The sequence below is a fragment of the Doryrhamphus excisus genome, chromosome 1 (genome assembly GCF_030265055.1).
Source record: "Doryrhamphus excisus isolate RoL2022-K1 chromosome 1, RoL_Dexc_1.0, whole genome shotgun sequence".
Classification (NCBI taxonomy): domain Eukaryota; kingdom Metazoa; phylum Chordata; class Actinopteri; order Syngnathiformes; family Syngnathidae; genus Doryrhamphus; species Doryrhamphus excisus.
The window spans coordinates 41970796-41993039 of NC_080466.1; the positions used below are offsets into that span (position 1 = coordinate 41970796).

The 22244-nt window shown below is 41.0% G+C and overlaps 1 protein-coding gene across 2 annotated transcripts in view; it reads right to left on the reverse strand.

The window, feature by feature from the left end:
* Positions 1 to 22244, reverse strand: part of LOC131107250 (contactin-4-like) — a 122242-nt gene that overhangs the window by 7095 nt on the left and 92903 nt on the right. The window contains exons 13-19 of one of the 2 annotated variants that reach the window (XM_058057228.1): positions 13201 to 13376; positions 8839 to 8956; positions 8272 to 8430; positions 3884 to 4033; positions 3537 to 3607; positions 1557 to 1791; positions 1237 to 1352 (exon numbers count right to left, since the gene is read on the reverse strand). In XM_058057228.1, coding sequence (XP_057913211.1) covers positions 1237 to 1352; positions 1557 to 1791; positions 3537 to 3607; positions 3884 to 4033; positions 8272 to 8430; positions 8839 to 8956; positions 13201 to 13376 — 1025 coding nt within the window. Of the gene's footprint in view, positions 1 to 1236; positions 1353 to 1556; positions 1792 to 3536; positions 3608 to 3883; positions 4034 to 8271; positions 8431 to 8838; positions 8960 to 13200; positions 13377 to 22244 lie in introns of both variants that reach the window. The other variant, XM_058057146.1, reaches the window with a different exon arrangement.

A 22244-nucleotide genomic window follows, 5' to 3' on the forward strand; every position in this document is an offset into this window, starting at 1 on the left:
TCGGTTCCCTAATCAGCTCAAGTTGGAGCGCTTAAGTAACACGGAAAACGCTCGTCAACGCCAAGGCCAAGGGACTAGTCTGGCCTATTGTGCATACGGCATTTCTCTCCTTTGGTAATGATAATGGTTAGGGTTAGGGTTAAGACAGGGTTAGGGTTAAGACAGCATGATAATTGGCCAGAGGTACTGTAGCCCGGCTATAATAAAAGGCCACTCCAAAATGTGCAGTTTTACTGTATGGTAATGGTAATGGTTTAATTTCATTTGAACATGCATCAGATTACAATTGAGTGCATCCCATAATCAGTTCACAGTTCCACATACTCCAAAAGGAGTAGGAAGAAGCAAAGCTTATTAAATCCTACCCCTCCATCTGATACTTTTACAATCAGTAACTGTTATATTTGTTCACTTCCTGCTTTCCTAATATAGTTTAAGTTTTTTTTTTTTTGGTTGGTTGTTTTTTTGGGAGGATTTAAAGGGATTTACATTATTTCTTATGGGAAAAATGTATTCATTTTTTTATGTTTTGGTTTTTGTCTTACCTCTTGGAACGGATTAATGTTGAAAACAGAGGTTCCACTGTATTTGAACAACCTCAGAGGGCTCTCCGCTCAAGGCTGTCAGCACATGAAATTCAAACCTTTTTGGGATTCACTGGAATTGCGACCATTTCTTTTCACCGCGGAGAAATTGCATTGATTAGATCAAAGACATAATATGTTATTATATATTATATAATATAGTTTAAGTTTAGTTTTTGTTTTTTTTTTTGTTTTAATTTTTTTTTGTCACATACCGAAGTACAAGGTGAAGTACTTCCTGCCTTTCTAATATAATTTATTTTTTTGAATAATTTTTAAAATTTAATAATTTTTTATGATTTTTTCATTTTTATTTTTTCATTTTTTTGTGTTACTGAAGTACGAGGTGATATGACCATACAATGACATAATCGGTACCATAGTGAGTGTCAATATAGACTCTTCATCCTTGTATTTAGCAAACATCAACTGCTTGTATTGTTTCTTGAATTGGCTCATCGTTGTGCATTGTTTGAGTTCCTTACTCAATGTGCCCAAGGTATTGTACATGAGCCTAAGACATTCATCAATAATAGAAGAGAACAAGATCCAACCCTCCGCACACACCCACATACTTTCATTGCTCACAGATTTGCAAGCATTAAAAACAGACGCACTGTAAAGGAATCATTATATACGGAATTATAGTTACCTCATAGCCCAGCACTCGTTTCTTATTGGCATTCCAGGGAAGAGCTTTCCATGAAATTTCAACCTCGGACGCCGAGAGGCTCTTGGCACGTACCCTCGTGGGCGCTCGTCCGGGTTCTGAAGTTGATTTATAAAGACTTCAGAAGTAGCACTCATATTTGATGATCCCTCAAAGAGGGAACATTAAACGTGTTTCCCTTGCTAGTTCTTTTATCACAAGAAGATAATCATGCATTTCCTCGGAATCAGAGCCACTCGTCATTAACTGTAGCTGAGCCAGCACAGCATCGAAACAAAGGATTTGGAAGCCACAGTGCACACCTTCCTCTGCCGAGTAGATGGTAGTAACCGCTCCGAACGGACCTTCTCCCTCGTTGTTGTAAACTCCGACCTTCACATGAAAAGGTGAAAACGGCTGGATGCTTTCATTTTTGAAGACGTATCTGGATGTGTCGGCGGACGGTACGGCGGCCTGCATCCAACCTGTGGCACCGAGGGGTCGGAAAGCCACAACATAGCCGAACCCCGGTCCGTTCTGTAGCTCTTCTGGAACGGGCTATGATAAGAAACACAAGGACTTTACACATACAGTGGAATAATTCATTCGTTTGTGTTCTACGGCACTTATTAGGGTCTTATTAGGGTCTGCTCATAGGGTCTGGACTCTGGATACCCACTCAGTTACAGGGTACATGTAGACAAAAAAACATTCGCACTCCAGTTAAGCTCTCATGCATGTTTTTGGAATGTGGGAGGCAGCTGGAGTACCCGTGCTTCAGTGGAGATTCGAACCCTAAACAGTACTTTGAGGAGTGTTTTACTTCCATTTATGTAACTACGATTTGTTTAATCAGTCTGGAAAAAGAGTCTTAAGACCATCTGCAATGCAAAGTAATCCTTTTCAACTCCTTTTTAGTTGATAAAATCCAGAAAAAACAGGCCGTGCCATAGTGCTCTTGATCCATGGATCCCTATCACTCTCGGCCATGATGAAATCCCTGCATTTTTTTAATAAAACTGTCAATATTCGAGACAAAATCAATCACCTCCTACAGTCAGTTGCAGTAATCATCCCATAAATGTGGTAGCCTGAGAGGAAGTTGTCATGCCAAACAGTTTTTGGAAGTTTTTAGAGTTGGCGTCTGCAGTTTCCTCTTCTAATTCTTCAACTTGTTTATTAGAGACAATTTGTTTGACATTAACAGTAGGTCATTATTTCTTTATTGTTATTTATTTATTTACTAGAGTGATTTACAGAGTCTGTAATCAAACCAAAATCGAACCTTGATCCAGATGTCTTAGTTAATCACAGACCAATATCCAAACTTCCAAGGACTTCAAGACAGTGGTCACAAAGCAGTTCTACACAATTCCACAAAAGGTTGAGGTTGAGGTCGAGAGTGTTCAAAGCAGCAGTAGTGAAACTTCCTAACTTTCTGTAGTGGTCCCAAAGTTAGATCTTTGCACTCCCTTTGACACAATTGACCATCACATTCAAATATAGAGATGGGAACATCTCATTGGTATGAAAAGAATCGCCTTCAATTGTCTTAATTGTGGGATCGCTTATGAATATCATTAGAATAATCATTTAGAAATTAGCCATGGCATCCCACAAGGATCCGTGCTTGAACCAGTTGTGTTTGGTCTTGACCCGTTTCCCTTGAACAGTTATGATTTTAAAAGTCCAAAAGCCAATTATAGGGCACATCGATAACCATAGATAACCATTCACATTCATAATTTAGAGTATCTAATGAACCTAACATACGTGTTATTGGAATGTGGGATGAAGCTGGAGGCCCCGGAGAAGTCCACACAGAGATGCCCATATGGCGATTTCAATCGTCAATCTCCTAACTGTAAGGCCAACATGCTAACAGCTAGCCTACTGTGCGGTTTTAAAAGTCCAAATTAAAAAATCAAGCTTGAGTCCGAATGTAAGCTTTGTTCAGCACAAGTTAGGCTACAGTTGAACTTGAGCACGATGAAACATTAGCAGCCATTCTTTGAGAAGCTGCACAGTCGGGACTAATGACATTAAACAGCCTGAATTATTACTGGATTTTTAATCTGCCTTCATGTAAATAAGAACGACATGAATACAAACCTGACAGATTTACATAATGAATTGAATTATCTGTCCAAAAATGTAAAAATAATTCAACCCCCCCCCCCCCCCCCCCATTGTGACAGCAACTGTTACAGCACATTGCTACACATTATAAATACTGTCTATATTTTGAAAATACAGCCTTGTGGGGGGCTCGTCTATGGGTGACAGGTTCTGTGCGTGCTTACCTCCCATGTGATGACTAATTCCGAACGACTCCCACCGCCACCGCTCACATTAGCTGGCGTGACCAAGGGAGCTAGCAGGAAAAGAGAGATACATTTTATTTTTGCTCTTGATTGACGCTGATCAAATCTACATGGAATCAAAATACAGACGCTTATCAGGGTGGAGGGTGTCAGGTTTTTGGCGATTTTACAATCATCCAATAAAGAAAGAAAGAAAGAACCGTTGGGTATTGTTTTGCTTACATTTAGATAATACATTTATGAAAATATGATAAAAATAATGCAACAAAAATTCAGAACACGCTGTGAGAGAAACAACCAAACAAAAAAGGAGAGTTTGCACATACGGGAGCCTTTGGTCTTGGCTAGTTTGGATGGCTTGCTGGGCTCGCCGGTCCCAATAGTGTTGCTCGCCAGGACTCGAAACTCATAGTCCACCCAAGGGTTCAGTTCTATTACGGTAGCTGTCAGACGGTGGCCCCCTACCATTTTGGGAACTGCAATAAAACACAGAAGACCTTTCAGTATCAAGAAGCTTTGCGTGAAGGTGTGTGTGTGTGTGTGTGTGTGTGTGTGTGTTTGTGTGTCAGCTTCAAACTGTGCTGACAGGTCAGGAGGAGCCGCACAGCAGGTAGCCTACATAGGACAGGTGTAATCCCTCACAAGGGCATAGCGGTCACTGTATATGGCACATTGCATCCCAACAGAAAGAAAAACTAATACACATCACGTGATATATCAGTTTAGTGCGCTTTTATACGTATACCAGGGCTCGACAATAACGATGTACCGATGGCCCGGGGCAAGTTAAAACAAAATTCGGGCAAGTAAATCCAATCATTAATATTCCCGTCGGGCAAGTACACTTTAGCATGCCGTACTGCCAAGAGTTTTTTTTAAAGCGGTTCTTGTTGGGTGTTGGTAAAACACGGACTGCGTAATTCCGATGGTAATTTGCAAACCAATCCTTGCAAATCTTGAAATGGACCAATCAGAATCGTTTATTTAGACCGCGGACCGTAATCCACAATCCGCGTTTTACCCACACCCGTTCTTGTTCGCGATCAACCAATCAGCGATCGTTTTACTAGGAAAACATCTATCATGGCGTCCCTGCCAACATCGTCTAATTCTTCAACAACTTCTGAAGGAAAACAGCAAAAAGTGATGAACCAGTGCCTCCTAAACAAGTATTTTATTAGCGGCAGCAAACCAAATGATGGCAAAGGTGAGTGAATCACATTGCTGTGACAATTTGAAGTGGTCACAATGAAACACCACCCATTAGATCCAATACCAAGTGCTGATTTTGCACAAGCTGCAAAATCTAGCGGTTCAATTTCTCTGTGTATTTTTCTCACCTTTGCTTCACAAATTATTGTTTGACCATTGAGCATTTTTTTCTGGATTAAAAACACTTTACTAGTACACAAATGTGTCTATTCAATAATGTTTCATTGTGGTGCACAACTTATAAATATCACTGCTTACTACGACTACCATGTGTAAGGTAGCATGTCTGAAAATTTGTGGAGATTATGTTAAATACATCTCCACAAATTTTCAGACATTCCTCCAAATACAATGCATCAGTACTATTATCTGATGAATTATCAGCATATATTGATATATGATATCATTATGGCACTTTTCATTTTACATGGGGCAAGTTCGGGCAAGTAGTTCTCACCTTAAGGATTCCCCATGGGCAAGTCATTTTTGTTTTTAATGTAGAGCCCTGGTATACGTACACGAGTTATCGGGCGTGACATTTAATTTGACATCATATGCCGTAAAACTTACATCGCATTTAAGTAGTGATTATCATTATTATTATTATCATTAATTATTATTAATTATTACTTTACAAAAAATAGTAATAATGGACAGCAAGACATCATTGCTTCAAAAATTGGTTTGAGCACTGACCTAAAACCTTGCTTCCTAATGCACAAGACTAGACACACACAAACTAATAAACACGTCTAAAAACCTCAGGTAGGGTTTAACAAGAAGAAACTGATGTTTGGGTTGGTCACCTGTCCAGACACAGTCTCAAGTTCTTGTTTTTTAATGCATAAGATTAGACATTAGGATGTAATCCAGAAAATAAGTAAATGTCACAAAAAAGTGGGCTAATAAATTGACACACAAAGACTGCAGATTTCAGAAAATAACAGATGAAATGATACAGCACTCTACAAGCAATGATGTCTGTAAAATTAAATAATTAAAAATTAAAAATTACAAAATTTTTAACTATAATGATGAAAATGGTAATATTAATGATGATTATAATGATGGTAATAATGATAAAGATTATAACAATAATGATAATAATGATAATAATAATAATAATATTACAATGATAATAATAACAGGGGAAACAAGACAGTGGCATGAACAGCATTATATCCTGCAAAAAGGGGTAGGCATTTATAAGCTTTTGCTTCAGCCTACTCCTTTTGGGCTTGGGATCAGATAGTTGAATACAAATGTAAATAATGGAAAGTTATATTTTGATTGATGTAAGAAATGCACTGTAATGTTTCACATATTTGCCCAAATAAAGGAAAAAAAAAAAAAAAAAAAGTACAACAATGTAAATTGACTGTCTGCTCAAAATAACTCCTCACACAGCCATTAATGTCAAAACCAAAGGCTACAAAAATCCATCCCCCCTCCAAAGTTAAAACGCCCAAATTGGCCCAATAAGCCATTTTCCTTCCCTGGTGTCATGTGACTCATTAGTGTCACAAAGTTGCTAATGGGGAGCGGGTGTTTTAAAGTTGCTTTTATCGCTCTCTCACACATATATTTCTTTCAAACCGCCACCACAAGGCTATCATGTGGACGCCCGCATCAGACTTTGAAAACCCCTGGCATACCCAATTACCGTGCTCAGTCATGGCCCACTTGCTGGTAAATGTATGAAAGAAGACATTGGTGAATTTTACAATTTTCTTGATAAGTGTGTAAATGTGCCCATCTTTGTCTCCAGGTAATATCCCAGGTAGTAATATCGCCTTGTCGTATGTACATGAACCAGTTCTGAATACATGGTAATTCATTCAAAGGTTCATTCATTCATTCATTTATTTTCTACTGTTTATCCTCACGAGGGGAGCTGGAGCCTATCCCAGCTGTCTTTTGGGCGAGAAACGGGGTACACCCTGGACTGGTGGCCAGCCAATCACAGGGCACATATAGACAAACAACCATTCACACTCACATTCATACCTATGGACAATTTGGAGTCGCTAATTAACCTAGCATGTTTTTGGAATGTGAGAGGAAAACGGAGTACCCGGAGAAAACCCACGCATGCACGGGGAGAACATGCGAACAGAATGGCTGACGGTGGAATTGAACTCAGGTCGGGTCGGGTCGGGTCTGCGCGCTAACCACTAGACCACTGTGCCGCCATCATTCAAAGGTTCATTCATTCATTCATTTTCTACCGCTTATAGGGCAAGAGGCGGGGTCGCCAGCCAATCACAGGGCACATATAGACAAACAACCATTCACACTCACATTCATACCTATGGACAATTTGGAGTCGCTAATTAACCTAGCATGTTTTTGGAATGTGGGAGGAAAACGGAGTACCCAGAGAAAACCCACGCATGCATGGGGAGAACATGTGAACTCCGCACAGAGATGGAATTGAACTCGGGTCGGGTTGGGTCTGCGCGCTAACCACTAGACCACTGTGCAGCCATCATTCAAAGGTTCATTCATTCATTCATTTTCTACCGCTTATCCTAATGAGGGTCACGGGGGGAGCTGGAGCCTATGCCAGCTGTCTTAGGGCAAGAGGCGGGGTCACCAGCCAATCACAGGGCACATATAGACAAACAACCATTCACACTCACATTCATACCTATGGATAATTTGGAGTCGCCAATTAACCTAGCATGTTTTTGGAATGTGGGAGGAAACCGGAAAAACCACGCATTCACTGGGAGAACATGCAAATTCCACACAGAGATGGCCGAGGGTGGAATTGAACTCGGGTCTCCTAGCTAACCACTGCGCGCTAACCACTAGACCGCCGTGCAGCCCTCATTCAAAGGTTCATTCATTCATTCATTCATATTCTACCGCTTACGAGGGTTGCGGGGGTGCTGGAGCCTATCCCAGCTGTCTTAGGGCGAGAGGCGGGGTACACCCTGGACTGGTGGCCAGCCAATCACAGGGCACATATAGACAAACAACCATTCACACTCACATTCATACCTATGGACAATTTGAATGTGGGAGGAAACCGGAGTACCCGGAGAAAACCCACGCATGGAATTGAACTCGGGTCTCCTAGCTGTGAGGTCTGCATGCTAACCACTAGACCACCGTGCAGCCCTCATTCAAAGGTCATCAGGGAAAACTATATATAATACAACAAGATGTACAGGCTATTATTCGAGCCCGGCATGGATTGTAAGGGCACAATTAACGAGGATATGAGGGGGAAAACAGCCACTATCGGTTCTCGGTGTCACTTAACTGCACTCACATACATTACAGTCGCTGCACAAGCGTTATCATCTGGAAGGGATCCGTGTTTCAGGATTCCCAAGAGTCTGATAAAATGGCGGTCAATGGTCACGCTACAGTTGAGCCCCATTTGAACGCGGGGTAAAAATTACATCTCCTATATTCTCACCAGAGAAGAAGAATAAAGAGCAGCCGCCTCGGTGAGATTGGTAGAGGCCACGGCTGGTTGGAGAGAGCTTACCTGTGGAGACAGCCTGCCACCCGAGGGAAAACGGTGTCCTGGCCTGGATGGTGTATGCGGTAATTGGACTGTGATTATCAGCACCGGGCCTCCAGGATAGAGTCGCAGTGGTGTCTGTGATTTCTTCTACCTGGATGCTGGTGGGGCAGCCGGGGGGCCCTGGGAGACGGCACAAGCCGGCAATAGCAAGGAAGAAAAGACAGATGGAAAAAGGGAGAGCAAATGTAAATCAGGAAGAGACGGAGAGATAATGGAGAGTCGCCGTGGTTTTTTAACACCTGCGGCTGCTCCAGGAAAGTCAATTTGCTGTGATACCGTTGGGTGCTATACAACCTAATTACTAACTTTTTTTTTTTTAAACACTGAAGAGAGAATTTGCTATTTTTCCACTATATTCTTTCATCACATTAGCGAGGCATAAGCAGACCCAGGAGCATTCACCATTTACAATGTTCCACTGTCTTCAGCGCTACACGAATGATGAATTTTTATGAAATATGCAACAAGCTGCCATTTTTAATCCGACCAAATGCGCTGGAGCGGAGAAGGAATGGATGCTCTGCTTACCTCTGACAACCAGGTCAACGGCGACAGAGATACTGTCCACCTTTGTTTGCACGGCACATGTGTATTTCCCAGCATGCCTCAACTGGATGTTTCGAATCATAATGTCTCCGGCGGAATGCTGCTGCCATGAAAAAAAAAAAAGAAAAGAAAAATCAGGTGTGCACACACATACACATACCGGGTCAGCCATCTTATCGTTCTAAATATTGCTTCTGTCCACATTTGACTTGAGAAATCCTACTGCTGCCTTTCGCCCGTTTTTTTTTTTTTTAAAAAAAAACCTCCGTTTTTTTGGACACTATGCAATTTTTTTTGTAAATTTAAGAAAACATACCAGCACAAATAGCTGGTGTCAGAACCCCGTGCACAATAGCTCTGGCTGAGTTATAAAGAACAAGTAAGGGCTTTTGAGGGAGCAATTGCCATCTTTTCAATATCACAGAGTGGAGCAGAACCGGTCCGGTAATAATCTTGGAAGTAGTTGGAAGCTGCATTACCTGAGCCAGTTATGGATGCAAAGTGAAAAAAGGTTCTCCTCGCATTCGGTGTGGAAGTGGTATATTTGTGCCTGCTTACTTTGTGATGACTTAGTCTTAGTAATGTTAGACTTAGTAGTCTACTCTTAATAAGTCTAAGTCTTACTTAGACTTAGTAATGTTACATGGATGAGACGTCCATCCTTTGCATTACCCGACCTTGTACTGGATGTAGCCAGTTGTGGATGCAAAGTTCTCCTCCCATTCTGTGTGGAAGTGGTATATTTGTGCCTGCTTACTTTGTAATGACTTAGCCTCAGTAATGTTAGACTTAGTAGTCTACTCTTACTAAGTCTAAATCTTACTTAGACTTAGTAATGTTACATGGATGAGACGTCCATCCTTACTGCATTACCCGAGCCTGTTATGGATGCAAAGTGAAAAAAGGCTCTCCTCCCATTCAGTGTGGAAGTGGTGTATTTGTGCCTGCTTACTTTGTAATGACTTAGTCTTAGTAATGTTAGACTTAGTAGTCTACTCTTACTAAGTCTTACTTAGACTTAGTAATGTTACATGGATGAGACGTCCATCCTTACTGCATTACCCGAGCCAGTTGTGGATGCAAAGTGAAAAAAGGTTCTCCTCTCATTCAGTGTGGAAGTGGTATATTTGTGCCTGCTTACTTTGTAATGACTTAGTCTTAGTAATGTTAGACTTAGTTGTCTACTCTTACTAAGTCTTACTTAGACTTAGTAATGTTACATGGATGAGACGTCCATCCTTTGCATTGCCTTTCATCCGTTTTTTGGGGAAAAAAAACGTCCGTTTTTTTTGGACACTGTGCAATTTTTTTGTAAATTTAAGAAAACATACCAGCACAAATAGCTGGTGTCAGAACCCCGTGCACAATAGCTCTGGCTGAGTTATAAAGAACAAGTAAGGGCTTTTGAGGGAGCAATTCCCATCTTTTCAATATCACAGAGTGGAGCAGAACCGGTCCGGTAATAATCTTGGAAGTAGTTGGAAGCTGTGGCAGAGTGACAGTTAACAATTCAGCTGAGATGTTTTATCTGTGTTCTGGAGCCGTACCGCCGACTCCAGGACTACAGACTGTACGGCATAGTTATTTAAAACAACAACCCCCGAATAATAGGTGAGGAACAATCGGTTCCTGTGCGGGTTTTTAATGCTTTTCTTCCTTATTCCTAGAGTTTTCCCACTTCTTCCCCCAAGCTTAGCTTTTCAAAAATAAGTCAGCATACTTCGTGTTGCAGACTTTGCTGCGTGCACACCCTCTGAAATACAGAGCAGGTGCGGGAAACTGGGTGCAATATGGGTATGTAAATTTCCTTTCATAATAAACCACAGGCAGCAGTTTTTTGGCCATAAATAATACACTTCAGACAAAAAGTCCCTCTGCACTATGCCTGAATTGATTATGGCAGTGCTACAAGGGTATAATATTGAAATACTGTACCAATGAATGCTCATTTGTGTCCTGACCTCAATTCAATGTTTTGCTTTGAAGGGGTCAAGAACAAGCGCTGGATATCAAAACCAGTGAGAAAACGTGTTCTTGGTTGAGCAAATGAAATAAAATCGGTCACGTTTCTTTGTGACAACTGGACCTTGGACACTGTTGGACAAATGTAGTACAGTTACGGTTCAATTATCGACAAAAGATCATTTCAAAGAGAAATTACTGAATTAATGCTGTTTTGTGGTATAGTCTTCTGGCCACTCGGCAATGTTACATGGATGAGACGTCCATCCTTACTGCATTACCCGAGCCAGTTATGGATGCAAAGTGAAAAAAGGCTCTCCTCCCATTCAGTGTGGAAGTGGTGTATTTGTGCCTGCTTACTTTGTAATGACTTAGTCTTAGTAATGTTAGACTTAGTAGTCTACTCTTACTAAGTCTTACTTAGACTTAGTAATGTTACATGGATGAGACGTCCATCCTTACTGCATTACCCGAGCCAGTTATGGATGCAAAGTGAAAAAAGGCTCTCCTCCCATTCAGTGTGGAAGTGGTGTATTTGTGCCTGCTTACTTTGTAATGACTTAGTCTTAGTAATGTTAGACTTAGTAGTCTACTCTTACTAAGTCTTACTTAGACTTAGTAATGTTACATGGATGAGACGTCCATCCTTACTGCATTACCCGAGCCAGTTATGGATGCAAAGTGAAAAAAGGTTCTCCTCCCATTCGGTGTGGAAGTGGTATATTTGTGCCTGCTTACTTTGTGATGACTTAGTCTTAGTAATGTTAGACTTAGTAGTCTACTCTTACTAAGTCCAAGTCTTACTTAGACTTAGTAATGTTACATGGATGAGACGTCCATCCTTTGCATTACCCGACCTTGTACTGGATGTAGCCAGTTGTGGATGCAAAGTTCTCCTCCCATTCTGTGTGAAAGTGGTATATTTGTGCCTGCTTACTTTGTAATGACTTAGCCTCAGTAATGTTAGACTTAGTAGTCTACTCTTACTAAGTCTAAATCTTACTTAGACTTAGTAATGTTACATGGATGAGACGTCCATCCTTACTGCATTACCCGAGCCAGTTATGGATGCAAAGTGAAAAAAGGTTCTCCTCTCATTCAGTGTGGAAGTGGTATATTTGTGCCTGCTTACTTTGTAATGACTTAGTCTAAGTAATGTTAGACTTAGTACTCTACTCTTACTAAGTCTTACTTAGACTTAGTAATGTTACATGGATGAGACGTCCATCCTTTGCATTACCCGACCTTGTACTGGATGTAGCCAGTTGTGGATGCAAAGTGAAAAAAGGTTCTCCTCGCATTCGTGTGGAAGTGGTATATTTGTGCCTGCTTACTTTGTGATGACTTAGTCTTAGTAATGTTAGACTTAGTAGTCTGCTCTTACTAAGTCTAAGCCTTACTTAGACTTAGTAATGTTACATGGATGAGACGTCCATCCTTTGCATTACCCGACCTTGTACTGGATGTAGTCAGTTATGGATGCAAAGTGAAAAAAGGTTCTCCTCCCATTCTGTGTGGAAGTGGTATATTTGTCCCTGCTTACTTTGTAATGACTTAGTCTTAGTAATATTAGACTTAGTAGTCTACTCTTACTAAGTCTAAGTCTTACTTAGACTTACTAAGTCTAAGTCTTACTTAGACTTAGTAATGTTACATGGATGAGACGTCCATCCTTTGCATTACCCGACCTTGTACTGGATGTAGCAATTTATGGATGCAAAGTGAAAAAAGGTTCTCCTCCCATTCTGTGTGGAAGTGGTATATTTGTGCCTGCTTACTTTGTAATGACTTAGCCTCAGTAATGTTAGACTTAGTAGTCTACTCTTACTAAGTCTAAATCTTACTTAGACTTAGTAATGTTACATGGATGAGACGTCCATCCTTACTGCATTACCCGACCTTGTACTGGATGTAGCTATTTATGGATGCAAAGTGAAAAAAGGTTCTCCTCCCATTCTGTGTGGAAGTGGTATATTTGTCCCTGCTTACTTTGTAATGACTTAGTCTTAGTAATGTTAGACTTAGTAGTCTACTCTTACTAAGTCTAAATCTTACTTAGACTTAGTAATGTTACATGGATGAGACGTCCATCCTTTGCATTACCCGACCTTGTACTGGATGTAGCAATTTATGGATGCAAAGTGAAAAAAGGTTCTCCTCCCATTCTGTGTGGAAGTGGTATATTTGTGCCTTCTTACTTTGTCGCTCCTCCCACCCCATTTGCATAATTGTGTAATCCGGTATAAACAATGAATAGTTCTCCTCAGTTCCTCCTCTCCTCACTCGTTACTACCTAATAATACAGCTAATGAGTTCCCATTTATCACAATGTAAAATATCAGTCTGGACTAAAATCTAAAGGTCAATTGTTGGTGAACTTACGCCGCCCACTTTCTCAAAAAAGCCCCCATGGCTGCCAAAGTGGATGAGCTGCTCATTGAAGAACCAGGTGAACTTAAGCTCCAGAGAGGCATCATGGCTGACTTGACAAGGCAGGACAACACTCTCCCCCACGGTGACGTCGAGTGTTGCTGGCAGGGTGGTGATGATTGTGGGATCTGGGAAAAAAAAATAAAAATCATGCGTCAAATTCAGAACCGAAATAGAAAAGCCATAGCTCTCATGGTGGATATATATATATATAAGTCATAGAGTTAATGGAGGAATACACCGGACTGAACACGCAGCACAGCGAGTCCCAACAATAACAGGTATTGCTTTTGACCTGCGCTCGTATCTGCGGGGAGTTTGAGATGCTCCTGCAAACTGTATAGTCACTCTTAACTCAACCTTTAGCCTGGAACTCCTTCACAAATTCCCAGAACACACCGCCAGAGAAACAGCAAACATCAGCGAGCACTTCTCCGTGCAGCCGCTGCTCTCTTCTCAACCCTGCAGTGCAACGCTGTGACATCACCTGGGAATAAGGCACGCGTCCCTTATCTGCACTTGAGAGCATGCAGCGTGGGGGGAAGAGGAGGGTGAAGGACACGAGCGAGGCAAGATGAGAGGGAGAGGCTTTGTTCCTCCGGTGTAAAACTACTTTCTCCCTCTAGGGGGTGCTGTGATTACTTGCTTGAAATTGCCACTCAGACAACATAGAGACTCAATTGAGCGTGTTGATAGTCTTCATCTGCACGGTTGCTATTTTGAAAATTCCAAAGGTCCATTTCATGTAAGTCGTTTTTGTGTAATTATCCAAAAAACGTAAACAAACCAGCGGGAAAACAAACAGACCAAAGGCTAATACATATCTGAAATGCATTCCCAAACCAAATGTCTCAGGACGACATCATAGCAGTTTGCATAAGTTGAGCATTAAGCTAAATGGTTAAGGAGTGAAACAGTAACTATAGGTGCTCCTACGTCTATAGCCGTTCCTATGACGGAATTGTAAGTCGGAATTTTACTCACTTTCATTAAGAAAAATAACAAAACAACTTATTTTCTTCCCTGTGGTTCCCTTGCAGGAACACAGACTAATATCATATTTATCCTTCATGATGGCTGCAATAGCCTAACAGCTCTGACCAAACATGTAGCCGACGTTAGGATTACTTTCTTCACGCTCCTTCTATTTCCTTTTCTTTAATGCACTGCCATCATGCTTTAGAAATAAACAAGGTAAAGTTAAAAAGTGAACTAAAAAGAACAAAACTGATGTTGTACATCGACATACTCCTCTGTCATACACACATTAACCCTTAGATGCACGAGTGGACTGGACCCTACACTCTTCCATAAGTGGGTCAAAAATCACCCATACTAGAATCAATGCGTTTTTATGCCAATTTTACCATTTTTGTTAAGAATAATCACTTGTATGATATTTAGTATTATATTTAGGACCAAACAAAAAAGATTTTATCCAGCATCTGTAGGACCATTTCAGCTGTGTATCGAGCAGCCAAGGCATGGATGAGGAAACATAAGAGTAATACCCAACAATACATATAGTCATGTTAGCCTATAGTAAAGTAGGCTAATTTGTTGATAATACTAACAGTCATGAAAGATACATACACAATATTATATGACGGTAATAATACTTGTTGTATTAGCACTTTATGTGTAAAATAATCTTCCTGAGGGGTGACACTTCTGATATAGTCTGTGTGGTTTACAGTTAATTTATTCCTGACAGTTGATAAGAATCAAAGGTTTCTATTGGATTCCATAGAAAATGGGTGACCCACTTATGGAAGTTTGGGGTAGTAACACAAAAACAAAAATTTCTTAAAATGTATAAAAGGTAAGTTAAGAATGTGAATGGCATGATATCAAAAATGTTTTTGAGGAATACCTGGAATATGAAATGATAAAAAAAAATCATTACAAAGATGTTTCAAGGAAACAAACAACACTGACTGGGTCATTTTTTACCCACTTATGCATCTAAGGGTTAATATCTTTCTCTTCCGTTACTAACATTAGTAATTTATGGGACTGAATGGTAACCAATATGGTACGTTTTTATACCTACTTTCAGAACAGAACACAAAAAAGTTTGGATTTGACCAACTCAACCTGTTGATCAAATATGATGACATTACTACGACCATATCACGACTATCAGGAGAACCAGAGTTTAGAGCAGAGGGATCCACCTGCTGTGGCCCAGCAAGGTGCACTATATTCGGGCACATGCTCCCAGCAGCTGGGTTACCGCAATGGAGGTCAGGAGAACCGGAGTATCGAGCAGAAGGAGTCACCGGACATGCCCCAGCAAGGTGCGCCGTCTTCAGCCACATGCTCAGAGTATCCATCGGTTATCGTCGCTATCGGATTTATGTCATAATTCCCTCGTTTCGGTCCGCTAATTATCATTCATGAGTCGTCGTAACTGGAAAGCAAGGTCCGCCTGTAGATGAAATCTCGAAGGGCAACGGTACAGAACCCCCGCCTACACCGCAGCCAATATAGAAATACCTCCAACTCTCCGAAACACACTGGCTTCACACTCCAACAGTTTTGGTCAAAGTCAACTTTGGTTTTTTTTTGGCAACTACAGCTGGCAGCCCAACACACAAAAAAAAAGCTAGTGGTGGAGCTTCATGGAGGATTTATTGTCAGGAATATTTCACTCCTCTACCTACGCAGCATGGTAATGCGCTATAAACCTTTATTTGCCTTTTTTCTCTCTCCTGTGGGGTTGCTTCTTCTTCTCCAAAATGAACTGCTCCCCTCACTGTTTGTACAGCCTGATCCCAAAGCGCCTGCGGGGTTTCATTGTGACAGAGATGATGCGAATGAGTTTCCTTGTTACCGCCCTCTGCCATCACTTGTGACAGATTATACGGGAAAAAAAAACCTTGGTTACTCAGCCGTGCGTTGGGATTTTAGGCAAAATGTGACTGATTTCTGTGATGTCTAATGCCTTGCTGTCCTCTGACTGGACACATGAAAGGACAGCAACATTAACCTGCGCGGATGACTGACTGCGCCGGCCGCTGTGTGAGCGTCATAGTCATTGTAGTATGTTGCTGTTCTATTTTCAATCGTTAACAGTCTCTGCATTGTTTTTCCAAATAAACATTTCCCTTGAGGGATTATAATCAGTATAATAATTAAAAATATAAATAAATAAAAACTTCTCTTATGTATTGTCAACCAGCAAAGGAAAACAATGCTAAAAATGGATTAGACATGGTACAAAGTACTTATCTTTATGCCAGAGTCCTCATTTGCATGAATAGTCCTTCATAACAGAGGGTGAAAACTAAGTGTTATTGTCCTTTTGCCAAAATTCCAATATTCCTGGAGATAACTTTGGATTATTTGTTGAACAATCACCAAATAGGAGATAATAATCAGTATTTAATTAGACTTAAAGACTTAATTATATCCATTCATTACTGGCTTTCTTAGTCTCTTCAGTAAATACAATATGATAATAATCAGTATTTAATTAGAAACTTAAATACTTAATTATTTATATCCACTTATTATTGATTTGCTTAATCTTTTCCGTAAATGCCGCATATCGCCAAATTCATCATTTCAACATTTCAGGGTCCATCCATTTTTTTTCCGCAGGGGGCAGCAGTCTCAGTCGGGAACGTCGTCATCAGAAATCAGTGCAGCTTTTAAGCGCTAAGACGGCAGGAAGACGCCGGATGGTATCTTTTGTTATGTGGAGTGGCGTTCACTGGCGTTTCCTGTATCTCGTATTGGACTTCCCTTCATCAGCAGCTCTTTCCCAGCTGACTGATTACAGTTGCTAGTTCCTGTCCTACCGAATGTGTTTAACACCTGCTAGCGTCTTCCTGGAGTGCCTCGTTACTTGGTTCTTTTTTGCCACGTTGGCTGAATTTTTTTCCCCTGTTTTTTTTTATTTTTTTTAATTTTTTTAGCCATGTTGCCTTTAGTAAGCCGTCTATTAATATTATCCTGGACTGCCTTGCCTCCCTTTTGTTTGTTTGCACTTTTTTTTCTTGGCTCTGTGTGTGTCCTTTATTACATTCTTTTAATTTGAAGTCTCTAAACCAACACCAAAAAAGTCGTAGAACTATCCGACCAGGAACGCGAACCCCACGGAGTCAGAGGCGAACTAGTGAGCCATCATGAGCAGATGCTGCGGGAGTCAACGGGTATTATCCGCAGGCTCTCATTCAACATGTGTGCACTGGGAACCAGGATGGATCAGGTTTTTCTACCAGATGTCAGCCCCAGTACCAGTACTGGTTGCCGGTGCAGTGCCTGTCTATTCATTCATTCATTCGTTTTCTACTGCTTTTCCTCACGAGGGTCGCAGGGACGCTGGAGCCTATCCCAGCTGTCTTCGGGCGAGAGGTGGTGTACACTCTGGACTGGTGGCCAGCCAATCACAGGGCACATATAGACAAACGACCATTCACACTCACATTCATACCTATGGACAATAGGTATAGTCACACTGTACGATAACCAAGACACATCATTTTCATGGAAAAACACATTTTACATAAAACAGGCCATACCGAAACTGAGGTACCACTGTATATAATAAAAAAAAACTGAAACAATTACCAGTAGAACATAGGTAAGTTTCAGGGAAATATCAGTTCCCAACTAAAATTCATTCATTCATTTTGGTAGCTGGAGCCCATCCCAGTTGTCTTTTGGGCGAGAGGCGGGGTACACCCTGGACTGTTGGCCAGCCAATCACAGGGCACATATAGACAAACAACCATTCACACTCACACTCACATTCATACCTATGGACAATTTGGAGTCGCTAATTAACCTAGCATGTTTTTGGAATGTGGGAGGAAACCGGAGTACCCGGAGAAAACCCACACATGCACGAGGAGAACATGCAAACTCCACACAGAGATGGCCGAGGGTGGGATTGAACTCGGGTCTTCTAGCTGTGAGGTCTGCGCGCTAACCACTCGACCACCGTGCAGCCGAGTTCCAAATGTAAAAATTGTAAATAGTTCATTCATTCATTTTCCACCGCTTTTTCCTCATGAGGGTCGTGGGTGTGCTGGAGCCTATCCCAGCTCTTTTCGGGTGGGCGAGAGGCGGGGTACACACTGGACTGGTGGCCAGCCAATCACAGGGCACATATAGACAAACAACCATTCACACTCACACTCACATTCATACCTATGGACAATTTGGAGTCGCTAATTAACCTAGCATGTTTTTGGAATGTGGGAGGAAACCGGAGTACCCGGAGAAAACCCACGTATGCACGGGGAGAACATGCAAACTCCACACAGAGATGGCCGTGGGTGGAATTGAACCCTGGTCTCCTAGCTGTGAGGTCTGCATGTTAACCACTCGACCACCATGCCACCCAGTGTCTGTTTATTTCCTCAAAATACTACATGGAAAATTTCTATTGTACAATTGATTCCTAGTATTGGGAGTTTTGGTCCACAGCTATATGTGAGTACCATGCAGAACTTTGTATTCCATTCAGTATTTTCCTTTGTATTTGAATCATTGCATTATAAATGGATGGAGATTATCAATGGAGGATGGTTTCGACATCGGCACCTTCAGGCTCAGCCTTAATTCTAGTTAAGGATGAACCGGGTTCCACCTTGACAAATTAAAATCCAATATTCAACTTATTAAGATGAACTTATGTACATATTTGACACTGTATGAATAATTCAGGTCTTTTGTGGAGTAAATAAACTGACCTACTATATTAGAGTAAATAAAATACAGTTCAAGTCAGGGCAAAATGAATAGGAAATAAATCCCATGATGAGTGAATGTCGGCTTTTCAGCACAACTGTTAGTCAGAAAGGCCTGAGCTGGCGTGTAGAAACAAACCCGAAACTTTCTCGCTCCACCAGTCTACCAGTCTACCGTGACCTCAACATATTCTCCTCGTGCTTTTAAAAAAAAAAAAAAAAAATAAGAGTTTCAAGGATGTATTATGTAACAAAGATTGCCTCCAGGCTAGAAAAGTGTACAAAGACGTGAATCCAGTGTGACCCAGAATTTCGGGTGACCATTGCAACAGCTCCGACTTGGCGCAATCAAAATTCAGCAAACGCGTCTATGTATAAATGAATCCAATTAATCCGCTAATATCCCCCCCGGTGTTGTCATAATATGGACATTAACGAGGCTCATCGGTTGTGACGCGTCTCCCTTAGCTGTTTTCGAGGTGCCTCGTTTATGCCCGCAGATCCTGAATGCTTCCTGACAGGTATTTTTCAGCATTCATATTAACAAAGTCAATTTGAATATAATACTGTCACCTCCCATAAGAGCTGCTCCCGAAACACACGTTTGTCCTCCGCTAAATAGGTTTCCAATCCTCACTCATATAATGCATGTAAATTACCCCATCCCATTTGCCAAACAATATGAAATGTGACAGAGAGGCACATAATCATATTGGGGAATATTTGTACACCGCCCGCACAAAACTGCTGGAACATTTGATGATGATGAAAAGGGAGCGAGGGGTGTCAAATAAACTCCGACTGCCTCATAAGGCAATGCACATAACGGCGGCGTCACTCTGAGGTGAGAACACATAAGCGAGCGCCTTGATTGAAAAATCACCGACTCCGCAATCAGCCGCTCTCACATCAGCTTTCCACATTCCTCTGATTGACGGGGGGGGGGGTGGAGGTGGAGGGGGTGACCATATCATTTCATTACTTTTCAAAATGGTTAACATTGTGTGAGATACATACCGACGAGGACGATACAATTTTACAATTTTACTTATAAACAGAACAACGCAGGTTGCCTTGGATAAAGGAGAGTTGTAAATGTGGGGGGGGGGCAGAGGAAGCAGCCATGTTCTCTCAACGCTCTCCTCCACATTCCCGACTACTGCTGACTTCCGAGCATTCATAATATATGACATCTGTCTTTTATAATTCAACAGAGGAGACAGAGAAGACTTGATTTAAGGAATGTACATACGACAGGGATGGGCCTCAATTTCCTCATAATTAGGCCATAACAGGTGTATCCTTGTAAATATCATATCATAATAATATTAATAATACATAATCATCATGGCTTGTGTTCAATGAATTGAATGACCTACAAATCGCATTTTAGAGCAAAGTATTAACAGGATGTAATAAAGAAGAAAGTCATATTTATTAGAGCACGTTATTGGTGGTCATAAATGTATGGAATGTGGTGAAGTGTGATTAAAATCTCATGATTTAAAATTTCAGTTCATTTCGAGGTGTTAACACATACAAATACATATCATTTATATTCATATTTAGATTTTTCATATTTATATTTACTTTTTTCATAGTTGCAAACTTTGTGGCGTTTTCATGTTCTCCGGGTACTCCGGTTTCCTCCCACATTCCAAAAACTGGCGACTCCAAATTGTCCATAGGTATGAATGTGAGTGTGAATGGTTGTTTGTCTATATGTGCCCTGTGATTGGCTGGCCACCAGTCCAGGGTGTACAGCTGGGATAGTGGTAGAAAATGAATGAATAGTTGGTGATTAATTAATTAGAAAACGGTGATTAATCTGATTACAAATTGTAATAATTTGGCAGACCAACACTGTATCTCTTTTCATACGCTTCTCACCTTTTTAGGAATGACCTGATCTACCAAATATTATATTATAAATCTATTGTCAGCAGTTGTCCCTCGCTACTTCAAGGTTCGAACACCGCTCCCTCACTCTATGGTGCTTATTCCAAAATTTGTTACTAAATGGTTGCTGATTTGTGGTTGACTATGATCTATTAGCAGTTGAAAAATATTGACAAATTGTACACTGGTCACTAGGCGTCAGTAACGTTATATTCATGAGCCATTGCCTTACATTACATTACCTTAACCTGCACTGCATGGGGTCAGACATGGATGCAGAGTCGGAACAGTAGCTTGAAATGATGGTCAGTCATAGACATGACATGGTAAAAAAAAAAAAAAAGACTTCTCCTCTCATTCTGTGTGGAAGTGGTATCTTTTTGGCTCCATACATTGTCTTTCTTCCCCACTTAGTCACACAAACCCTTTTTTAAGTTTGGAATAAATAAATTGGAGGCTAGCTTGTTAGCTTGCTATGCTTAAAGTGACGACCATCTTGTGTCCCTGCAGATATCTCGTAGTTGCACAATGCGGTTTAAAGAAAGATAGCAGGCTGACCTTGCTATCTACTCACATTCGACACATACAACAAGTCATTTTCCCTAACGTGAGTTATTATCTCTTAATATCTCTTATCACGTCTACTATATTATGCAATATGATCGTAAAGGTGGCAATAGGGGTGTTATTTCATGTCTACAGTAAATGGATCTAATAAGACTGTATTAAGGATCAAACTTATCACAGTCGGGCCAGGAAGCATTTACCCGTGATAAATGTTGGATGACGGTGTACGATTCCTATTAGACAAAAGCAATACTGAGTGTATTTTCGCCCATAAAGTGTGAAAAACAAAACAAGAGCAAGATCTTGGCCACATTTGAATGCCCAATTGCAGGACGTACTGTATTCTGGTTCGGCAAATAATTAGATCCCCATATAGATGCACATCAATAACGATATGAAATATGAGGCAAAAATGGACTCCCTGAGGCCAGCATTGGAAGATGAGGAATCCTATAAATCCATACAAGAAGGCTGGCAACGAAGGTCGAAGCAGAACAAGAAACAATAACAAATTAAGGAGGCAACCTCAGTGAAAAGCGGGTCACCGTGAGGACATACGTAGTTCGATAACAATGTCAGCAAGACCCCCACAAACCCGAGCAGGTGATAACGCTACTGTATTCCCAATGGAAATAGAACAGAAAATCAGCACAGACTGGAGGCGCTCTATCCAAAGCACTTTATACCCAGCTCACATTCATTTTTAATGAAGTATAATAAGTCACAGCACCAGAGCAGAAATGCAATCCCCACTGCAGATGATCTAACAACATGAGGTCGTTTTCTACACAGACTATCCTCTGATGATACTAGAGTCAGCGAGGGAGG